Source organism: Coptis chinensis, chromosome 8, assembly GCF_015680905.1.
Source record: "Coptis chinensis isolate HL-2020 chromosome 8, ASM1568090v1, whole genome shotgun sequence".
In the NCBI taxonomy this organism is placed as follows: Eukaryota; Viridiplantae; Streptophyta; class Magnoliopsida; order Ranunculales; family Ranunculaceae; genus Coptis; species Coptis chinensis.
In genome coordinates, this window is record NC_141463.1 from 32244938 (window position 1) to 32266379 (window position 21442).

The 21442-nt window shown below is 36.9% G+C and overlaps 3 protein-coding genes and 1 long non-coding RNA gene across 11 annotated transcripts; 3 read left to right on the forward strand and 1 right to left on the reverse strand.

Moving 5' to 3' along the window:
• The first annotated feature begins 2368 nt into the window (after positions 1-2368).
• On the forward strand, positions 2369-9317 carry CRSH (Ca2+-activated RelA/spot-like protein). Of its 3 annotated transcripts, none has more exons than XR_015206752.1 (4): positions 2369-2810; positions 6615-7547; positions 8195-8445; positions 9034-9317. XR_015206752.1 is itself a non-coding variant. In XM_086581223.1 (4 exons), exons 1-4 carry the CDS (start codon positions 2406-2408, stop codon positions 9187-9189), a joined length of 1779 nt encoding a protein of 592 aa, XP_086437349.1. In that variant the 5' UTR covers positions 2371-2405; the 3' UTR covers positions 9190-9317. The 3 variants fall into 3 exon arrangements, 2 of the variants coding, with proteins under 2 accessions (XP_086437349.1, XP_086437350.1); XM_086581223.1 differs by having other exon boundaries at positions 2371-2810; positions 8161-8445; XM_086581224.1 differs by lacking the exon at positions 2369-2810 and adding an exon at positions 3474-4764 and having other exon boundaries at positions 8161-8445.
• A 1230-nt stretch (positions 9318-10547) lies between these two features.
• On the forward strand, positions 10548-14278 carry LOC147481110 (protein RADIALIS-like 3). Of its 6 annotated transcripts, none has more exons than XM_086581228.1 (3): positions 10548-10919; positions 11593-11931; positions 14041-14278. In XM_086581228.1, the coding sequence occupies exons 2-3, from the start codon at positions 11654-11656 to the stop codon at positions 14066-14068; spliced, it is 306 nt and encodes a 101-aa protein (XP_086437354.1). In that variant the 5' UTR covers positions 10548-10919; positions 11593-11653; the 3' UTR covers positions 14069-14278. The 6 variants fall into 6 exon arrangements, with proteins under 6 accessions (XP_086437354.1, XP_086437353.1, XP_086437356.1 ...); XM_086581227.1 differs by having other exon boundaries at positions 10562-10810; positions 11390-11931; XM_086581230.1 differs by having other exon boundaries at positions 10574-10810.
• Positions 14279-15872: 1594 nt separating this feature from the next.
• Positions 15873-18346, forward strand: LOC147481111 (uncharacterized). Its single transcript, XM_086578173.1, has 3 exons — positions 15873-16055; positions 17649-17852; positions 17935-18346. Exons 1-3 carry the CDS (start codon positions 15939-15941, stop codon positions 18001-18003), a joined length of 390 nt encoding a protein of 129 aa, XP_086434299.1. The 5' UTR covers positions 15873-15938; the 3' UTR covers positions 18004-18346.
• A 109-nt stretch (positions 18347-18455) lies between these two features.
• LOC147481112 (uncharacterized) lies at positions 18456-21130 on the reverse strand. The gene is made up of 2 exons (XR_015205154.1): positions 20239-21130; positions 18456-19493 (listed from the first exon to the last, which is right to left on the reverse strand). It is a non-coding gene; the product is annotated as an uncharacterized LOC147481112 (long non-coding RNA).
• Positions 21131-21442: the final 312 nt, after the last annotated feature.

Sequence of the window (21442 nt, forward strand, 5' to 3'; positions counted from 1 at the left end):
TATTTAGGAGAGATAGGGATAGCATTTGTGGGAAATGCAACTCAAATTCCTTGTATGAGGATTGATAGACCTCCGACTTTGTGCACCCAATTTTGTAGTTGTGTCAATTTGTGTTCCTCCAATGTGTTCTATGGAGGATTAGTTATGACTTTGGGTTAGCCATTGCTATCGATATCAACATCGGATTCCCTAGATTGAAAACTTCTTATATGAATTTGAACAGACTTGGTTCCTTGGGTTGTCTGTGTCCAACCACCGCTTCCTTTTTATCTACGAATTTTGTCGATGACGCCACTGAAGACTTTAACATTTGATGTGAAGGAACAGGATACTAACTTAGTTGGAGATACAATTTGTTTTCAGAAAAATTCCTAGCCGTTGGATTCTATATCAGATTGTTAAAAAATGAGGAATAGTTTGTGTTTTGTGTAGGCACACCATGACCCAAGTTTAAGGTAGCCACATAGGAATATAATTAGAGCATTCCCAATGCAAGCCACTCTTATTCACCTCCACGTCAGCTTTATTTCCCCTCTTTTCCACCGTTTTGGTGAAAAAGAAGGTAAGGCTGCCCAATACAAAGGTGACTATTATTCTCGGATGGGATGTTTGATTCCGTCTAAATGTAAAAAACTAAAAAACGCACCGGACGAAATGAAACATCCCGTCTGAAGTTAAAAAAATTTTGAAAAAACACGTGAGACGGAATGAAACATTCCGTCAAAAAAAAAAAAAAAAAATTAAAAAAAAAACATACGAGACGGAATAAAACATCATGTCCAAAGTTCCCAACTCAGCTACTATCTCGGTTGAAGGTTTTACTCTCGTTTTGACTTGGGAAAATAGTCACCTTGATATTCATCTTTGCATTGGGCAAAGGTTTTTGATCATTTGGAGGTGAATATTGTCACATCCCCTTAATATTCATCTACATTGGGAATGCTCTTAGAGAAAAAAAAAATACCATGCCACATATGAAAAAAAATGACGAAAATGAAACAGAAGCTAACGTGGTACACTTCGTTGCTGGGGGGGGGGATGTGGCCCAAAATTCTATTTGGTATGTTTATGTATGTCCTTATTCTCTCTTCTCATCTTCTTCGCCAAACATTCTTTCTTCTCTCCAATATCTCTCTCTCCTTCTTCTTTACCCACCCAAAGCCGCGGTCTCTCTCTCTCACTCCGCAGCTCCGCTCACTCCCACTGTTTTGCAGTATACTAGTTAATCAACTGAGTGGAGCAAACGTTCTAGGCCGAGGGGGGCTATGCAGACAAAAATTCATTTGGTTGGTTTCTGTCTGTCTATCCTCATTCCTCGTCTCTCCTCTTCATCCCTCTCCCTCTCTACGCCCTCTCAATCTCTCCCTCTCCCCTCTCCCCTCTCCACTCTCCCTCTCCGTTCACGCCCGCACTACATAGCAGTATACTAGTTAATTTCATATATAGTTTGTTACCTATTTCTGCATTTTTTTCATAAGCATATATATATATATATATGAACGGAGCAAACATTCTGGGTCGAGGGGGGGTATGTGCACAAAAAGTCATTTTGTTGGTTTCTGTCTGTCCTCATTCCTCATCTCTTCTCTTCCATTCGTCCCTCTCCCTCTCCATGCCCTCTCAATCTCTCCCTTTCCCTCTCCGCTCATGCCCCCATTGCATAGCAGTATACTAGTACCTTTTACACATAAAAATGTATGGAAGAGTTGTCCATATATTTATTACCGGGTAGTGTAGTACATAGTACAAAATATCAGGATATGGGTATTTATCGATATTCAATTTCTGGATATGTATCGTGGATATATCTCCCTCTTTGGGGATATTTGGCATTGTTTCACATGCAAATATTGTGGATATATCTAAAATATCTACAAATATCGTAGATATTGTGGATATTTCTTGATATATCATGATACATTATTTTTATTTATTTGAAATATAATGGTAAATATTAAATAAAATTGTTATATACACAAAATATCACAAATATCATCGAAATATCACCGATATTTATAGTCGTATATATCTCTGAACATATCGTGATATTTATATATCTTTCTCTGAAATCTGAATAGATATCTCTACATATCGCGATATATCAGGATATTTTGTACTATGGTGTGGTAAACTATTGGCTAGTTTAGTCATGGGATCAATTCGTGGTAAAACACTCAAAACAACCAAATATATATATATATATATATATATATATATATTCATTACCGACCATTTCTGTCTTTAAGCCTTTAAGGGGCATAACAAAAATCATAAAAAATTGACTTTGACGGTCAACCATAATTGACTACTTGAAAAAGTAGCGTACGTGGAAATTTAACAACCAATCATACATCTCAAAAATAACGTCACCTCAAAATCTTAAACCAAAGAAACCAGTTTTCATCATGGAGCTCAAAACTACTCATCATCATCATCATCATCATCATGTCTTCTCTTCACTTCAACAAATCTCCAAAACAACAACACTTTCTCCACACACTAAACTACTTTACCACTTAAAAAAATTCCATCCCTCTCTTCATACCAACAAACTGAGGTTTCGTGGCATTCAAGCAACTGTGAAAGCCACTTCATTAGAACAACCAGGAGGGAAAATGGTAGTGGAATTAGTTGGAGTTTTTAATGAGTTGTCAGAAAGGATGAATATGGTTTCGACTAGTTCGTCTCGTCTACTTTTTAAGGCACTTAAATTGTCCATTCCTGTTTTACAAGTCTTGCCTTTGACTAGTGATGGTCGTTCTCCACTTACTAAAGCTTTATCTGTGGCTCTTGTTCTTGCTGATCTTCAGGTATGGATTTATAGCTTATCATTTTTTTAAGGTTGTGGTAGCTTTATTTTTTGAATTAATATGCTATTTGTCCATGTATATATAGTTGATGTAAGTGCTTATGCATGCTATGATTGACTAATATATCGATTAATTTGATCAAAATTGTTTGCTGTAACGTGATGTTTTGAATCGGGCTAAGTTGTGGAGTTTGTTAGGATAATTGATAAGGTAAATTTCATGGTTGTAGTGGGAGTTTGACTTTAAGCAGGGGAAACAAATTTGCTGAAATTTCTAGACAAGGGTTTCAAAGACACAACTGTTATAACAGAATCATAACCGACTCAACAAACTCTAACAAACACAGTAACTTGTAACTGAATTAGGGGGGGGACAAGCTTGATTTGAAGAGCATGATCGGTGACAAGATCTCACACAAAATAGTAAAACTTGTTTAGTGGGTGTATGAAATATAGCTTTGATGCTAAAGCAATTGTGTTATAATGATTTTATAGCTATTCGAGTTTAAGTATGATTCTGGTGAATCAAAATGCATTGCCTCTGTATAAAATATGGAGTTAGTCATGTCATAATTGCCAATCTTCATTATCAAGTATTGTTGTTAAGATACAGAAGTATACTTTAGTCATAAATAGGTCTGCTTATGACTGCTCCGGTAAGTATTGCCTTTGTACATTATAACACAATTGCTTTAGCATCAAAGCTATATTTCATACAATACTTATGGCTGCTCCGGTAAATTGGATGTGCCTTGCCTTTGTACATTCTTATGGCTGCTCCGGCAGGCTTGACGGAGCTTGGAGGGGCTCCAGTGAGCCTCAGAGTCTCAGACAACCCTCCAGACCCTCTTTTGCCACTGCTGTGCGAGGTGCAGCTGTTCCTTCTCTAGATGATTTCTGTGTGAAACCGAGGTTTGAAACCAAAGAGGAATATCCTGCTATATCCTTCTCTCCTTATTCTCAAAGAGGGATATCCTGCTAGGGCGAAACATGTCTTCGATAAAACATTGATCATGAAGCTCTCTAATGGAAAAAGGCCATCTGTTAAGGAAATTAGAGATCTTTTGACAAATACTTGGGGTTTACAATCGGGAGTGGTTGTTGGCATTGTTGACCCAAGACACAATAATGTTGAACTTTAATTCAAAATCTGATGTTATTAAAACCTTGTCTCATGAATCTGAAAAGATCAAGGGTTTCTACTATAAGAGTTTTAGGTGGTCTCCATCTTTTGAACCCAAATTCGACCCCGTTTTTGCATTTGCCATTCCATATGTTTCTACCAGGTTTTTTGAAGAGCGTCACTAGTTCTATTGGATGATATCTAAGAGTTGATAATGCTACAGCAACAATGACACATCCAAGTAGGGCTAGGGTGTGTGTAGAAGTTGATCTTACAAAAGCACTTCCTGATAAGGTTTGGTTGGGTAAGCTAACAGTCACTGGTAGATGGAAGAAGGTGGAGTATGAAAACCTTCCTCTATTCTGCAAGCATTGCACTTTACAGGGTCATGACGAGAGTACTTTCTGAAAGCTCAATCCCGTTCGATTGAATATTCAAAATGGTATAGAAGGGGGAGTTGAACAAGTTCAGTTGAATAAGAACGGCAACACAGAACTGTTCAAGAGTGGCTCAAAACTCAGAACTACTCATTTTTCATCATGGAGCTCAAAACACTCATCATCATCATCATCATCATCATGTCTTCTCTTCACTTCAACAAGTTCAGTTTGTTGCTAGCGACTTCTTCGCAGCGGTGTTTGGTATTCAATGGGCTTTTGTGGTTGGTGTGAAACAAGGGTTCATGAACTGGTTTAGTCATTGCAGGAGGGATTCTTATTGTGGATCTTTGAAAAAACTTGCCCCTTCACTGATTGTGTGGGAGATTTGAATGGCCAGAAACATAAAACGATATGAAGAAGTTCCACTTACTGCTCACACGGTTATTAGAAAGGTATGTAAGTGGCTGCATGATCTTTCTATTTTTTCTAAGCACACCACAATGTCTTCTTTTACTGAAATTTTATCCTTGCAAGCATTGGGTTTGAAAGACAAATTGGTGGCTGTAAATTTGCCTACTGTGGTCACTTGGAATTGGAATAAGCCTCCTGTAGCCTTTTTCAAACTTAATACCGACGGATCTTCTTTGAGCAACCCGGGTTCTTGTGGAAGTGGTGGTATAGTGAGAGATCACCATGGAATTTTTCGTTTTGCGTTCTCTTCTTTCTTTAGACAAGGTTCTAACACTAAGGCATAGTTACTAGATGTTTATGAAGGTTTGAAAATTTGTTTGGAGAAGAACTTCAAACCTGTCATTGTTGAGATTGATTTGCAAATCATCTTGGGTTGCTTCTATGGAGGTAAAGGTCCTCCTTGGTTTCATAGTAAATCATGGCATAGATGTTAAATTGCCAATTTCTCCATAAGTTTGAACTTATGTGAAGGGTCAATTCTATTAATATATTAAAGTAGGCTCGGGGACACTCATATATGTCAACACTCCCCCTATACGCTGGAAATACACAGGTAGAAGGACTGGACATCTTCACCCGGTAGGAGTTAAACTAGAAATGTTGTATTTGTCCATGTTTTCTGATAAGGTAACTGTTTGCAGATATTCTTGCTAAACATGCAACTAGTGAAGAGATAAGTGTTACATTTGATTTACTTATGCAACTCCCTCGTGTGGCTAGAGGTAATTTTGCACACTTGATCGTGCAAGGTTAGCAAATTTGAGAGTTTAATTCTCGATTTCGGGTTTTGATTAGGATTTTTGGTCTTGTATTTGGTTTCATATTTTATAAATGTAGCCAATTATCTCATGCATTTAGCATCTGGGTATGCATTATCCTTGTAACGAGGTAAGGTTCATAATGTCCACCTCCCCCCCCCATCCCCTAGTTGTTTGCTTTTGATATTTTAGTACACTGGTAGGGTCTGCCTAACCCCCTCCCCACTGGAGGCTGGAGTTTTTTTTTTTTTTTTAAAGTATTGTGGTTAAGATAGTTTGCTGCAAAATGATGTTTGGAATCAGGTATTTCGAACTTATAAGTTAGCATGAATTTGTTAAATTAGAAGGATTGCTACCATGGTTGGATTGGCAGTTTAAAAGTGAGATGAAATAAACTGACCAAGTTGCTTCGATATCTCTACTACGGGGTTACTGTTTTACTATATCGATTCACATTTGCCCATCTTTAATTATATACTTTGACCTATGTTCATTCTCTAAATGCCATTGCAGTCCTGGAGCACAGTCTTTATATTGGATGTCTGATATAGAATATATTGACAAATCCATTTTAAAGTCTTAAAGTAAAAGTTCTTAAATACTGACGGTAGTCAATTTTTTTGTCCTTAGAAGTTAATTCAAAAACGTCCAACATAAGTTTTCTACTCCTTGAATTTTGAGTTTACTTTTTCATATCTTGTTAAGTGGGCTGACTGACTCTTCACATTTTTCAAGTCCTTTGGTTTATGCTAATTCAGTTGTCCCTTTTTATAACTGAGACAAAGGTTATTGTGCATGCTTTTGGTATGTTGTACTTTAATAAGAAGTTTTCTCTTTGTTAATCCTATAGTGTATTATTCCTTTCAAGAATTTTAGAGATATGCTTTCGTAAAACTCTATATGTATATTTTCAGTTTGACCTTCTACATAAAAACAAAAGCACCTAGTCATTGCGTGTCATTTCATTTTCGCCATATTAGTTATAAACTGAAACTGGCTCATTGATAGAAAACTGCAAATCAATTTGATCCTGTACTTTGGATTCTTAAGCATTTACCATGAGGACATTGCAGATGGATGCAGAGGTTATTTCGGCTGGCATGCTGAGAGAAGTTCTGGAGTCAGGTGTCATGTCACTACAAGAGATCAAAAGTCAGATTGGCCCAGGTACTGCTCATCTATTGCATGAAAGATTGCGGGTAACGAAAATTCCGTCAAAAGTGGAAATCTTAGATGATGATAGTGCCTCTGCATTGAGAAAGTTCTGCCTGTCGTACTATGATATTAGAGCTGTGACACTAGAACTTGCTCTTAAGCTTGATACAATGAGACACCTTGATTACCTTCCAAGATACCAACAGCAGATGCTATCTTTTGAGGTTATGAAGATATTTGCTCCCCTGGCTCATGCTGTAGGCACTAGCGCCGTTTCGCAGGAGCTGGAGGACCTATCCTTCCGATACTTGTTTCCCTATTCATACCTTTATATTGATACTTGGTTGAGAAGCCATCAAACAGGAAGTAAGCCCCTCGTAGATATGTACAAAGAGCAATTGCTTCAACATTTAAAAACTGATCCCTTATTACGAGAGATGGCGGGTGAAATCTCAATCAAAGGTCGTTATAAAAGCCATTTCAGCACCATGAAGAAACTTTTGAAGGATGGCCGCAAGCCTGAAGATGTAAATGATGTATTAGGTTTGCGTGTCATCTTGCATCCTAAACATGGAGATAATACATTGGCAATTGGTGAGCAAGCATGTTACAGGACACGTGAAGTGATTCAATCATTGTGGAAAGAAATACCTCACAGGACGAAAGACTACATAGCCAGACCTAAAGCAAATGGTTACAAAAGTTTACATATGGCAGTTGACATTAGCGACAATGGCAGGACTAGACCATTAATGGAAATACAAATACGCACCTCAGACATGGACATATTTGCCTCTGATGGAACTGCATCACATTCCTTATACAAGGGTGGCCTTACAGATCCATATGAGGTTAGTTCATTGATTCGTCGTTAAACTTTGTATTTTTGTTTTTAACTATTCTCGTTTCCCTTTCATTACTTTTTTTTTTCTTAATTTTCATCTACGTCTGGTTGTAGCTTTGGCAACCTATGTGCTAATTGTTTCATATATGCAAGTTGAAGATCATTGTTCAAAATCTACTAATTTTGTATCCTTACTGGTTACCACACTTTCATTATTGCTATGGTTTCTTATGACATGATTCTACATTCAAAACCTCTGCATTTAGCAGTGGATGTGTGATTTTTGCTCGTGTATAGTTTTACCTGATAAACATATCTGGGAAGAGAAAAGTAGATTTCTCAGACAAGAAGTGTGTGTATGCAAATTAATTTTCAGTTTTTTTCGGTTTTCAGTTTTCAGTTTTATATATTGTAATGGATATTGTTGTGTTAGATTGCTGCAATCTAGTGGCTATAGGGATCTATGCTTTTTCTGTAACGTAATCAATAACATCTTCTTTTTTATCTAATTTAACTGTAGTGGTGATGGCGTTAGTTGATATTTTGTGCTCCTTACACATTCTTGATTAAGAATCTTTTGAAACTTTCATGTGGGATTTAAATCATGTATTGATACCTAGGCAAAACGACTCAAGGCAATTATGATGGCTGCAGCTGAGCTTGCAGCATTGCGACTTAGAGATCTCCCTTGTACAAGTCATAGAAGTCTTGAAATTGACCAAAGGGACAGAGTATTCCGCCTTCTTGATAAGAATGGGGATGGTAGGATTAGTATTGAGGAACTTATGGAAGTCATGGAAGAGCTTGGAGCTGCAGGAGAGGATGCAGAGGAGATGATGCAACTCCTCGATGCAAACAGTGACGGTTCTTTGAGCTCTGATGAATTCGATATATTCCAAGAACAGGTAAAGTTTTGTATTTCAAATTATAATTATTTCTAGGAATCAAATTTATTTATTCTCCTTCTGGTAGAAGTAAAAATGTATTGGTTCTATAGAAGGATCAGAGTTAGCATGCGTTAATTTTCTTACGAGTTTTTGCTTTTGCAATTGCATTACTGTTGATTGTGCTCATTTTTAGATGTGGTCATTAACTGTATGTAATGAGCGTACATAATGCTATGCACATGATCATTTTCTAGGAGTCTTCATTCATTATGTTCCTTTAACTGTTTGTAATCAAGAGAGTAAGAGACTACACCAGCTTTGAAGTTTCTGACAATGTAATTGGATAATTTATTAGCCCATTTTTGAATGGTCATATAGTGAGTGATATAGACGTATAGCACAAAACCTGTGCATTCAGTCATGAAGATCGTCTGCGACAAATCGGTCCACTCATGTGGCACCAGTTAACAGCTTGTGTCATCATTGCATGGATGGCACTATAAGAAGGGCGAACTTGGATGTGTTGTATGATTACAGCTGCTTGCAACATCATGTCCAATTAGTAACTGGGAACATGACATTTCTGCTCTCTTATATTTTTGTCAGGTCGACTTTATGCGTAATTTGAAGGATAGAGACAGCAAATACAGGGCGATCATGGGTGAAAAGCTTGAAATGCCTGACAGTACTGGATTAATTCAAGTCTATCGTAAAGAGCTTGATGATAGGCTGGCTATACAAAATCTTAGTGACTGCCAATAGCGCTACTGGATATCCTATCTTACTGGTGTAACCGTGTAACTAACTTGTTGTGCAATATTTAGCTAATTCTCTTGTATATTAAACATTAATGATTAATCTTATATATTTGAGTCACATTTGACGTGGGACATGTTAGCAGCCGTGTAGTTGTTTTCCTACTGTAGTACAAATCTTTAGTCTTGAGAATCTCAGTGGGTACAATGGGCCTAGTAGATCCTCCCAATTATATTTTTGGAGCCATTTCGTGCCTTTATCTCAAGGGTTAACTAGTATTATCCCCACTACATGAGCCAATTAGGATTTTCCCTCCCCTAGGATGGGAAATTAGGGTCTCTCCTCTTCAATACTCACTCAAATTGATTTTTTTTTTTTTTTTGTGTATTTAGAGGATAGACTCTAATTTCCTAAGGGGAAAGTCCTAATTGGCTCATCTAGTGGGAGATAATACTAGTTAACCCTTATATTAATCTTTAAAATATGCTCAGCATTTTTGTTGTTGTTTATTTCTTTTTTTAGCATCACTGGTATGTGAAAAAAAAATAGGGTATAATGCATCTATGTTCACTCTTCCAATAGAGCAGAATCTCTCCTCAGAGCACTGATTCTTGGCCGTCAGACTGCAGACCCTGTTGTTATACTTCAGTGGAGACAGTATGTTTCTTACCAGTGTGCTGACAATGTACTGAGTAATGCGTGACTGCTTGAGCGAAGAATATCTCATTTTTAGTTTACTTTTGAGTTGTCAAAACTTAAAACTCAAAAGGCCTTATTTAATTTGCGGAAGGAAGTCTAAAGGTTTGGTTTAAAAAATGAATCAACCCTACTAACCTAGTATCAAGTTACCTGAATAAAATTAAAATAAGAAAGATTCTTGCAAGTTGTCTAATCTTAAATCTTCTTATTTAGAAATGATAAGGTTGTAAATGGACAAGTGGTGCATGGGTATTGCCAGTCCATGGATTATAGAATTAGAAATTGATATAGGAGACAGTATTAGAGGTCAAGACATCTCTAAGCGATCTGGATAACTTATAATCAATATAATTAGCAAAACTTAGCTATCGGATGTGTCAATGGTATCACAAAATTACAGATGGGTCACTTATGTACATAGCCTTTTTTGATGTAGTCTCTATACTAACAGGATTTGTCCCTCGGTATTTTAATATTGATTTATGATTTTTTCCCCCTTTGTTTTGGCAGATTCCCACTTTTATATGAGATAAGGGACAAGACCCCTATCTGAGGAGGAAAAAGAGCAAAGTTTCATCTCTCATAGCCTCACAGATATACAAGGATCTTGACTTTTGATATCATAAGTTCCAAAATTCTAGAGAGATGATTTTAGTCTGTATAAAGTAATAAAGAGATTATATTTTGTAACAATTTAATATGCTACAAGAGTATTGCTTGAGATGAGCTGACACTCTGACAGAGAAAAAGATTATTATGGAGTCATATCTGAGTCACAACTAGTGCAATTTCATCTTTCATTTTTAAGGTGTTTGCTATATGAATCTCTCCAACACATTGTCATTCAAAAAATCAGGCTACATAAGTGAAGTCCACAGATCTGGTGCAAATCATATGGGTCCAAAACTGTCCGGATTGAAGGGGACAGGTGACCATATATCTAACAAACCTACCTGCACATTATAAACATTTTGAGGAAGTAAGATAACTTGTTGAATTCATTTCCTAACAAATCCAATTATAGGAAACACTTAAAGGTAAATTGTTTATTTAATCTAATCTCTGTCATACCACATGCAAATGTTTTACAGTTAGTTTTTGTACCATTTCAATCAAAAGTCTTTTGAGAATGACCCACTTGTGAATTCTGGAAACCATTAAAAAACCAAGTAGCACACCCCCCAAGTCTCAAGTCTTTCTCTTGTCTTGCAAGAAAGAATGTGAAGTTTGGTGGGTTTTTTAAATATAGTTTGTTTTGTGCTCTTTCATTATTGTGTAACTCGTGTTTGTCTTGCACTGGTGTCATGTTGTGGTTGTGTATCTAAGACATATGGGGATCTTTGCAACAAATGGAAAATAAGATTCTGGTTCTTGTAACAAGTGGTAAATGAAGTATTCAGTTGTTTTTGTTTTTTGTCATTTTTATTTAGTTTTTGCCCAAAGGGTTGAATTCTGATCCGGGTTTTTTAATCAAGATATCTTTCATCTTTGTTTTTTATTTGTGTAGAATTATATTTATATATGGAATGAGGACCACTAGTTTGTGACAAAAAGGAAGAAACAAGCTTGTACAAGATACTTTTTCAGAGAGAGTTTGTTTTATAATTGCCACTGAAACCTGATCAATTAGAGAAGTCTAAAAGATTCTGGTATAGGAAATCAAACAAGGTCTCATAGGTGATTCTTTTAAATGATATTACATTATTGTAGGATGTGAGTATTTTGGTATTCCTTGTACTTGGGAGGATCCGAGGAATCTGTTTCTGGTGATATGGATGGATTTCAGGACTTGTTCTATGGATGGAGTTGGGAAGAGAACAAGTTATTTGAATTGGCGCTGGCTGTTGTGGAAGAGGACAATCCGGATAGGTGGAATGCCGTCGCAATGATGGTCGGAGGAAGGAGTGCAGAGGAGGTGGAAAAGCACTACAAAATTCTTTTAGAGGACTTGCGGTATATTGAGTCAGGTTATATGGATCACACGCTTGGAGAAGCTCAACCATGTGTACCCGTCGCCCAGTCTCTTAGCTGGACCGATGAAGATCAGAAGTATGTTGCTCTATATCTTGACTGTAATTTGATTTTGTAGATGCTTCATGTATTTACTTTGTTTGCTTTTGTTTTTTATTGTGATCTTGGGTTGGTTTAATTTTTATGCGCTAGTTTTAATTCAACTGGATGGTCGTATCTAGTCCATCTAAGATGGACTAAGTGTCACTGCTTGTCTGCTTCCATTGCAGATTCTCATTGTTAGGTGGCAGTGGTATATTCTTTGAAGATGCCCTTTTGAAAGTGTGAAGTTTAGTTTACTTTTATTCTGTATTTGGTTGATTACCGAAAAAAAAAATATTCTGTATTTGGTCTGATGGATATATATATATCTACTGATGGTTTGTATTATCTCCTACACTATTCATCTCTGCATATCTCTTGAATTGTATGTAACTTGTTGGACTTAATCTCTGCTGATAGCTACTTTCCTACTTCATCCTTACATATCCTCCCTTTTTATTCTATCAAGGTTTTATATAGTCAAACAATATTGGTCCACTTCAACACAATTACTTTCTTCTATCCTAATTCACATCTTAGTGAACAAAAAATATTTTGAATAAGCAATAATTGGTCTCTTCTACAATTTAAGCCCTGTATTTTATGATTTAATGTCCAAATATAATTAGAACACCTATAAGAATGCAAACTAGGTTCAAAGTGTATTTCCAATGTCTTTCAAGAACTTAATATCTGTGGTACTGTTTGATATACTCGTGTCAGTTGATGCTGTAACAGGCTGAGCCTACTGTGTTATTGTGAGCATTATGTGTTGTTCCCCCTATGAGAGTTGGCAAGGTTGTGCACCCTAAGATATAGCTAGACAATCAACCTAGTCTGGATTTAGCTATTACTCATGGACTCGTGGTGCAGTCTTTCCGCTTCTCACTTCTGAGTAGTCTAGTCGAGAGTCTGATGCTCGTAATTGCTAGTTTATACTACTTAGGAGCTTCAAAAACCTCATTTCCTCTGATGCCCCTCAATGACCATTGCTGAATAGGTAAACCGCATAATAATTGCTCCCTTACCTGTGGCTCCGGTTACTAAAAACTAATGCTAAGTGGTGTGGTAGGAATGAATGACAATGAAGTTGTTGCTCTGGTTACTTAAAACTAATGCTAAATGGTGTGGAATGAATGAATGACAATGAAGTTTTGTTCGTCACTTGTTGTATCATTGGTGTCCATAAAAACTGTATGATGTATTGTATCAACAAACTGGTTATCTTTTCTTGATGTACCACTTATACCAATGAGTCTACAGTACCGAGCTCCAGCAGTTCAGCATCTACTAGATAGTTGTCCAATTAGTTCAACCATCCCTTGTCAAGGCTAGCTAGTTAAGTACGTAGTGCAACATTGCTCAGTGAAGGAGAAACAAACTTCAGACTCCGTCCTCCAGTAGGCTAGTCTACTCTGACGTAATTCAAGTGGTTAAGTGCAACTCAGTTGATGTAACTGTATCTTTCATATACCTCTGTTCATTCATAAGAGAACTGGTTGGACTCTGGCTCTTTTCCCTGCTTCATGATCTCTACGTAAGCCTGTAAGCCTTGTTTGTTTTTTTCTGTTTCCTGTTTTTTTTTTTTGGTTCTTGATGTGCTCTTATTTAATTACACTGCAGGGGGGGGGGGATGTGAGGTGTCTGTCTACACATAAATTTAGATGAAAGTGTTCAAACGGAATTGTTACAGCCCCATCGAAGAAGGCAGTCGTGTTACCTTCAAAACAATTCGATACACAGTTCGTAGAAACAACTTTCGTATCCCCAATAGGCAATTTCTAGTCTAGGAACAACAAAGTACTCAACGGTAGCAACTTGAAACATCAACTCTCTAACTTGATTACCTGTTGACAAGGACTGATATAGTACCAAGGGGTAAAGAACTGAGGTTCAAAATAGAGATATCACTGCTTGCCCTAAAGGGATGAAGAAATAGTCAAGATAGTTGGTCTATCAGCTGTAATACAATTTAGTCACAGTCTACAAACTTATACATTACAGTTCTATTGACAATGGCCAGTTCCACAATGCAGCAGTTTTTCTGTTTAGAACTGACATTTCCTAGTTGTTCTCTGATCATTTTTTAAACTTATTGTCTTGCAGGATGCTCGTTCGATTAGATGTAAATTGATTTCCAGGTTCTTGAGGGCTTTCCATTTACTTTTCTTGTTATCTTGGATCTAGTGAAGGTATTACAATTAAGCATAAACTTCAGACCACAAGTACTCTCGTAGACGATAATGTACTGGTTTCTGATTATAACTGATTGTGTTATGGAAATCGTTTTCTTTGTAAACACCCTTGTGAATGAATTGGCTTTCAAAGAAAGCTTTGTCGGTTCTTTTGCATGTTTAGCAATCAGATACTTGGGTGCGGTTGTGGGTTCAGAAATATGTTCAGTAAATTTGTCTTAAAAGGTTTCTTCCTACTAGGAGCTTTCATGTGTTGATCAAGTAATGTCTCCTGAAACAAAGCTAGCCAGTCAGGCTAAAAGGCTGAATCAATCTATAATTTTGTGTGATTCAACATTTGAAATAAATGCCATTTGTTTTCCTTGGCCTACACGAGGCCCTAAAGCAGCATTTGTGTCCAATGTGTCTTTAAACATTCGGGAGATTGGAGGAAAAGGCCTAATTTGCTTAAGATATAATGCCTCAGTTCTAGAGTTCCAGTGCACAAAACTTTAACGTTCTCCAAGTTGTTATTGGTATTGCATCAAGTTGTCTGTGGTTACGCTGGAAAAATTCCATCCCTACATAAAAATGTGCACTGCATATGAGCCTCAGCAATTTGCATAAAATCTACCGTTGTTTACGTGCGTCTGGGTTTTTACTTCCGACTCTCTACTTCAGTTACTAGCCTACTCAACCCATGAACAAACAACAAATTTTCTTAATGAACCGAAGTTTCACAGGCAATCAAGACGTGGGACTTTAGTAAGAGCATAAGGTTACAATAATTTTTGGTATTTGTTACTGCCAGACCCAAATTTGTGTTGGGGGGACTCCAAAAAAAAACGATTATTACAAGTGTGCCATTGGTTTCAAAAAATCCAAAAAAAAAATAATTATTATAAGTATGCCATTGATTTCCAAAAAATTGAATTTGAAACCCCAAACTTAAACGACCCGGCTATGTCGTTTGGACTAAGTCCCAAACGACTTGGCCACACCGTTTGGGACTTAGTCCAAATGACCCGGTCATACCGGTCAAGAGCCCAAAAAACAAAACTTTAAATTTTTTTTCAAAGTTCAAATCCCCAACGACATGGCCACACCGTCTGGACTCAACGATATGGTCACACCGTTTGGACTAAGTCTCCAACAATATGGTCACACTGTTTGGACTTAGTTAAAATATGACCAATGTCACAGATTTGGACTAACTTCCAAAAAATTCAAAGTTCTTTGGACTTTTTGGACTGGTTCGACCCGCTGTCGTTTAGGATTTGAACTTTGAAAAAATTCAAATAAGTTTTAAACGGTGTGCCAAGTCGATCGTTTTGGAAAGTCCAAGCGGTTGTGGCCAAGTCGTTTGAGATTTAAATTAAAACGACTCCAAATGGTCAGTTTAAAGTTGGGGTTTCAATTCAATTTTTTAATTCAAACATATATATTTGTAATAATTGTTTTTTTTTTAGATTTTTTGAAACCAATGACAAACTTGTAATAATTGTTTTTTTTTGGGAGTCCGCCCAACACAAATTGGGGTCCGGCAGTAATAGGACCCTAATTTTTTTCTTTATCAGCCAGCCCAAATGCATGAAAACAGACAGCTAGCATGAATCCCATTACGTAACACATGATGCATCTTTTGTGACATCACATAGGAAGAGCACCACTCTAACACTTGATGTCATCAAAGATGTTACTTGTCTGTCCCATCATTCCCATGTTCCCCAGTCCCCACTACTTATCTACACCTTCATTAACTTCCAAAAAAATCGCAGTCATTGTAAAAGTGAAACCTGTTTGTGGTGAGTTATTATTCTAGTGTGGAGCATGGCGCAGGCTGTTAACCTTCGTCCGGTCAGAAACCCTGAGTGGAAAATTTTACAGTTGAAACTGAATTGCAAAGGCAGATACACATGTTTGTTTTCCAAGAATCGAAAAGGGGAGGTCTTGTTTGTTTTTATTTGCTTTAATTTGAATGTCACGTAGTTAGAGAATTTCTCATTATTGGGACTTGTATGTAGTAACTAATAACTACATTATGATTATAAAGACACAATATTTGACCTGAGGAAGCAACTACAACCATAGCGCTTACGTTGTCTGACTGAGCAATTAGGGTTCTACTCATTTCTAGCAAGTGTCTTTGTTCTGGCGTGTCAAGCGTTTGGGATGTTGGGCCCAAGGTCTTGAGGTCACAGGGAAAGGGAAATATAAGGGTTTAGGGGTATAAAGTGCCAACTATCAAAAACAGAACTTATTACTTGTTGGAGAACGAAATGCGTGACCGTGGAATCTTTTATCAACGGAACAGAATGTTTTGGTTAAAATAAGAACCTAGCGGGTTTTGTGATGCCTTGTTTCGTCCGTGGTAGCTTAAGTTGGAGTCTGAGAAGTCAATCATAAAGTTCCACAAATGATATTTGTATAAATTTTGCACCATGCTGACATTTTTCTAATCACTTCATAGGTGTCATGGTGAGTTTCCTTTTGAGTTTAGGGTGGTGAGCCTGATCCATGAATAGGAATTGAAGTAGCTATTTAATTTGTTAGATGTATCCGGCATTAATTTGTGCAGCAGTATCAGGTTTTGTACCCTTGGTGGTGACGAATCCATCCATTACCAATCTAGGAAAACATATGCGACTTTAAGGAGCCAAAATTGTTTGAGGAGACTCACAAGTTGCTCTCTGTTACTTGGAGCAAATTTGTAGAAAGCAAAGGCAAAGATTGGATCAATACAAGCTTATACATGGTAAATTGATCCGACATATGTCCAATTAATTCGATTGATACCAGTCCTAAGAGTGTAATAGAATTGATTGGATTATCCTTTATAAGCTTAACCTAAGATCAATCCAATCTTTTCAAGAATTACCCCGGATCAATCCAGCCATATGACCCCTTGCCTTCCACGATTTCCTCAGTGTTCCTATTATTTTGTAATTGTTTCTGAAATTGATTCTTATTAGGTTTGTGAATAGTGTTTATTTTGAGTTCCTTACCTCCTGGGCAGTCATCCAATTGTAACCTTACAAAAGGGAGTCCATGCTTTTCTTCCCATCGATTTTAGTAAAATTGCAGAGTTTCCTCCCCAGTTTTACTTTCTTCTTGAACTCGATTATCGTTCTCTTTGCCTGCAGGACATTATGCTCGGATCCTTTTGGTTTTTTGGCTGTTGGTTGTGTTTATATTTCCTTGTTTTTTTCTTTGTAAGTTTGTATTGTAGGACTTTTTTAATTCATTTCATTTATAACTATCTTTTCCAACCAAGCAACTATAGTAATAAATTAAGGTTTTCAGGTGATTCCTCGTAGTTGTAATAGTGTCATGAGCTGCTTGTGGGAATTGTGAAGCCTTTAGGCAGTCTTCTAGTGTAACTTTGGGCCCTCCCCACAAAATTATAGCTCTATTCAGCTTCAAATTTTCATAGTTTGTTTTCCATTTGCAAAAACTTCTAGTGAAAATGGGTTTACCTTTCTGATGTTTCTAGATGCATTCCACTGCTTGTGATAAAACATAGATGTAATGATTATGCAGGAACAAGCTAGAAATGCATTAGAAAGTGCTCTTGGTGGAAAAAGAATTGAATTTGAGAAATGGGACAAAGAGATCCAGAAAAGAGAAGAGATGGGAAGAGGGGGTGGTGCTGGTGGGGGAGGTTGGTTTGGTGGCTTCAACGGTGATCATTTTTGGGAAGAGGCACAGCAAGCAAGTCTTGTAGTTTTAATTCTTATTTTAGTGGTAAGTATTCACGTTTATTTGATTAATATCTGTTGTTTGCAATGCATCCACTTACAAGCAACGTCTTTTTTTCTCTTGATAGTATCTTGTGATTGCAAAGGGGGATTGCTTTTTGGTTTGCGTGGGGTACGAAATGGGTTGGCTTATATAAAGTTGAATATTTTGCGGAAGATATCTCCTGCTGGTACTTATGGTGTACCTGATAATACTCAAAAGGAGGAGATCCTCTCCAACTTATCAGCCAAGGAAAGCGTGGTTAGGAAATGGGCAAGTTGATTTATAATGTTTTTCTTTCTTATACCTTGTCCTTTTAATCTGGTTGCTGTTGCGTAAAAGATAAATTATAGACGTATATTGGTAGAGAGCTGAAGAGTAAGATTTTACATTTCGCTCGTTTTTGAAATCCTATTCTTATGTATAATTTGTAGGTTTTCTACTCAAATGTTTCACAGATTGTATTTTTTGCTCATTATATATGCATCTGATATTTATTACTCATGTATTGCATTTCTCATTTCTGCAATTACATTTACTTGTTCTGAACTTCTGATAAAATTGTTTGTATTTGTTAAACATAAAAATGATGAAGAGGGCAGGATATTGTTTAGTCGCTCAATCTGCTGTGCAGTCATCTATTTATATTTGTCTAAACGACTTTTCTATACATTGGTTTTTCTAATAGTTTGCCTAAGCAGTCCACCAAAGCTGTCTAAGAAGTTTCATACATTCATACTTTCATCTAAGAAGTTTGATCAGCTTATCTTGGTAACAATCTGAAACTCTTGTATTTGGTTCTGTTATTGCTGTTGTCTTGAGCAAGGAACTCCCAGAGTATTGACAAGGAACTCCCAGAGTATTGACAAGTTTGTGTTAGGAATTTAGGATATACGTGGCTTGTGCTTCGAAGAACTTTAACTTCTAAGATCAATGTGTTGTAACAAGGATAAAAAACAAATGGTTCTATAATGTAAAATAGGATCCATTAAATCTAGACCCAGAACAATGACAACTATCCAGATCCACCCAGTAACAACTCGAATTTTTTACCAAACGAAGCTTAGTAATTAGTAGCACTGCTTTCTGATACACATCGTTTGCTGCCGTTGTAGTTCCTGTAGTAAGTTGTTGATAGCTTCATTTAGGACACAAGATAACCAGTGTGTCTATCTGTCCAGCAAATAGTTCTTTGATATGTAATTTGTTCTCTTCTCACTTCTTAATCACGAAACTTAAAACATATTTTATGGTAAACAATCACCAGCTTGAGTGGAGAAGAAAAAAATCATTTACTTTTATTGTTAAAGAGTAGTTACTTGAAAGTTGAAACTAATAGGCCATCACCATCAAGTCTGATAACCTACAAATAAATCGGAAAATATGTGATGCACAAAAGCAACCAATTTCTAATGTAATTCATATTTACTGTGCCAACTGAGATGATACATGGTTTTTCTGTCCTAAAATGGACTTTGGTAACTTAGTATGCAAGCTTTACTTGTGTACTGTAACTTCTTTTTATTTTATATTGAGAGTTCAGATTATATACAGAATCAGCGGAGAGGCTGCGTGTTGGCCCGTCTGGCACAAACCTCCAGTTTATGTGGTAGCTCAGATGTGCTTAGCGAGTAAGATCAGACATTCCTGGTGATAAGCATAAGCAGATATTTAATTTTAATCTATAGCTAAAAGTTACATATATATATTAAGTACTTGTGGACTTGTAGTACACATTTTTTCCCTCTGTAACCTGTTGTACACTTGTACTACACTGTTGTATTGCAGTCAGTACTACATAGTACTCTCAGACAAGATCAATAGATAATTTCATAATTTCCTTATATAGAGCGTGCATTGCACATGAGCTTCTCACTTCCAGAAAGCTTACTATTCTTTAGTCTTTAGCCACGAAAATTTAAGATTATGGGATGTCCATTGGTGTCGGTGACGGACACAATACTTTTGGATCTCTCTCGGAAGTGTGGGCTACATACCCACACTTGAACTGGGGGGATAAAGGAGTGTTGTGTCCAACACCGACACCAATTCGTACCCCTTGTACGAATTTGCCAAGACATTGGAGCTTTGTGATTCCGAGAGGACATTATACTAACTGTCTAAGCAGATACACGATCCATTCACATTGCATTAGTTAATGTTCTCATAATATGATTTTGGTCTTGTGACTCTGGAAATATTTGGATTTACTAACATTGTCTTATTGCGTTGAATGCTAAATGATGAGAAATAAAATCATACTGGTAGGAAGAAAAGGTAAAGGAGATGCGGAGAGCCAGGGAAGAGGCAGTGCATGGGAAGAGCAACAACGAAGTTGTGTTGTTGGTTCATTCCATGCTCTGCCTCGTCCCTGTCTATCTCCCGTTCTTACCCGTTCATTTTAGCCTCAGATGTTATTGCATTCTGGTTCTGATGCGCAGTCTCAGTTATAATGGCACAAAAATCCTTCCGAAAGTGTTAAACATGCGACTGAATCTTGTATACCAATCTAATGAAGAGGTGAGGGTGAACACAACTTGGAGATGGTGAACAGATTCATTCTCCTTGGGGCTCCTATGGTACTAATATCATGGGTTAGCTATTTATGGTGAATAGAGAGGGAGAGTGCAGTACAGTGCATGTACAATATATTCTAAGTTTAACCTATTAAGAATGTACTACCAATCTTAGCATACTTAAAACCTTTAACTGCTCAACTGATCATGTGCTAATAATAAATTAGTCAATGATGTCAAGTTCTTTTTCACCTAAACTCACCAACCATGGAATAGTCACCCACCAATCCACCATATGATCGGATGAGGAATTTAGAGCCATCAATTGAATCCATTAGAGGGTCATCTAGGCAGCTGAGTTTTGATCCTCGAGGGGTGTTCCCCCCACCACCAATGACATTTATCTACTGTATATGAATTTCCAAAGTGAATGCTGCTGTATGTCCTACCAAGCCAACCTTTTGCGTGGTACTACGCGATGGGAGCAGGGAACGTACTGTGGTGTAGTACATAGAGAAAGTACATATAATGGGTATCCTCTGAAGATATTTTTCTGATATAATGGGTGAAAGGCTTTTGTTAGAATTGTTGGAATATTTATGGATCGTCTCACCAAGAGCTTTCAAATTAGACCATTCATAGACTTCAAATATCAAAATTAAAAAACGAGGCATTGGCAATTGATCAGATGTGTAACTCAATGAGTTTGATACCAAAGCTCAGAATTTCCTCTGGAAAATGGCAAATATACCAAAATTATGGTTTGCAAACTGTATTTGCTTGGATTAAAGTCGCCAATCCAAACAACTTCAAAGAAACCACAGCAAAGTATAAAGACTTAAGCTAAGCATTCGTGTTTCTCAACGCTGGCACTATCTTTATAATCGTCTGCATCAAACCCTAAATTGAGGAAGATACTAGCCATTTGTTTTTGCCTCTTATAAAACCTTGAGGTCTTATAACCTCTTATAAGATGTGGCCCAGTGATTTTGGACATTTTTTTTGTTTGTTTTTTTTTCATAAGTTATGATTCTACTGTAAATGTCTTATAAGATCTTCCAATTCTATAAGCACCAAAAT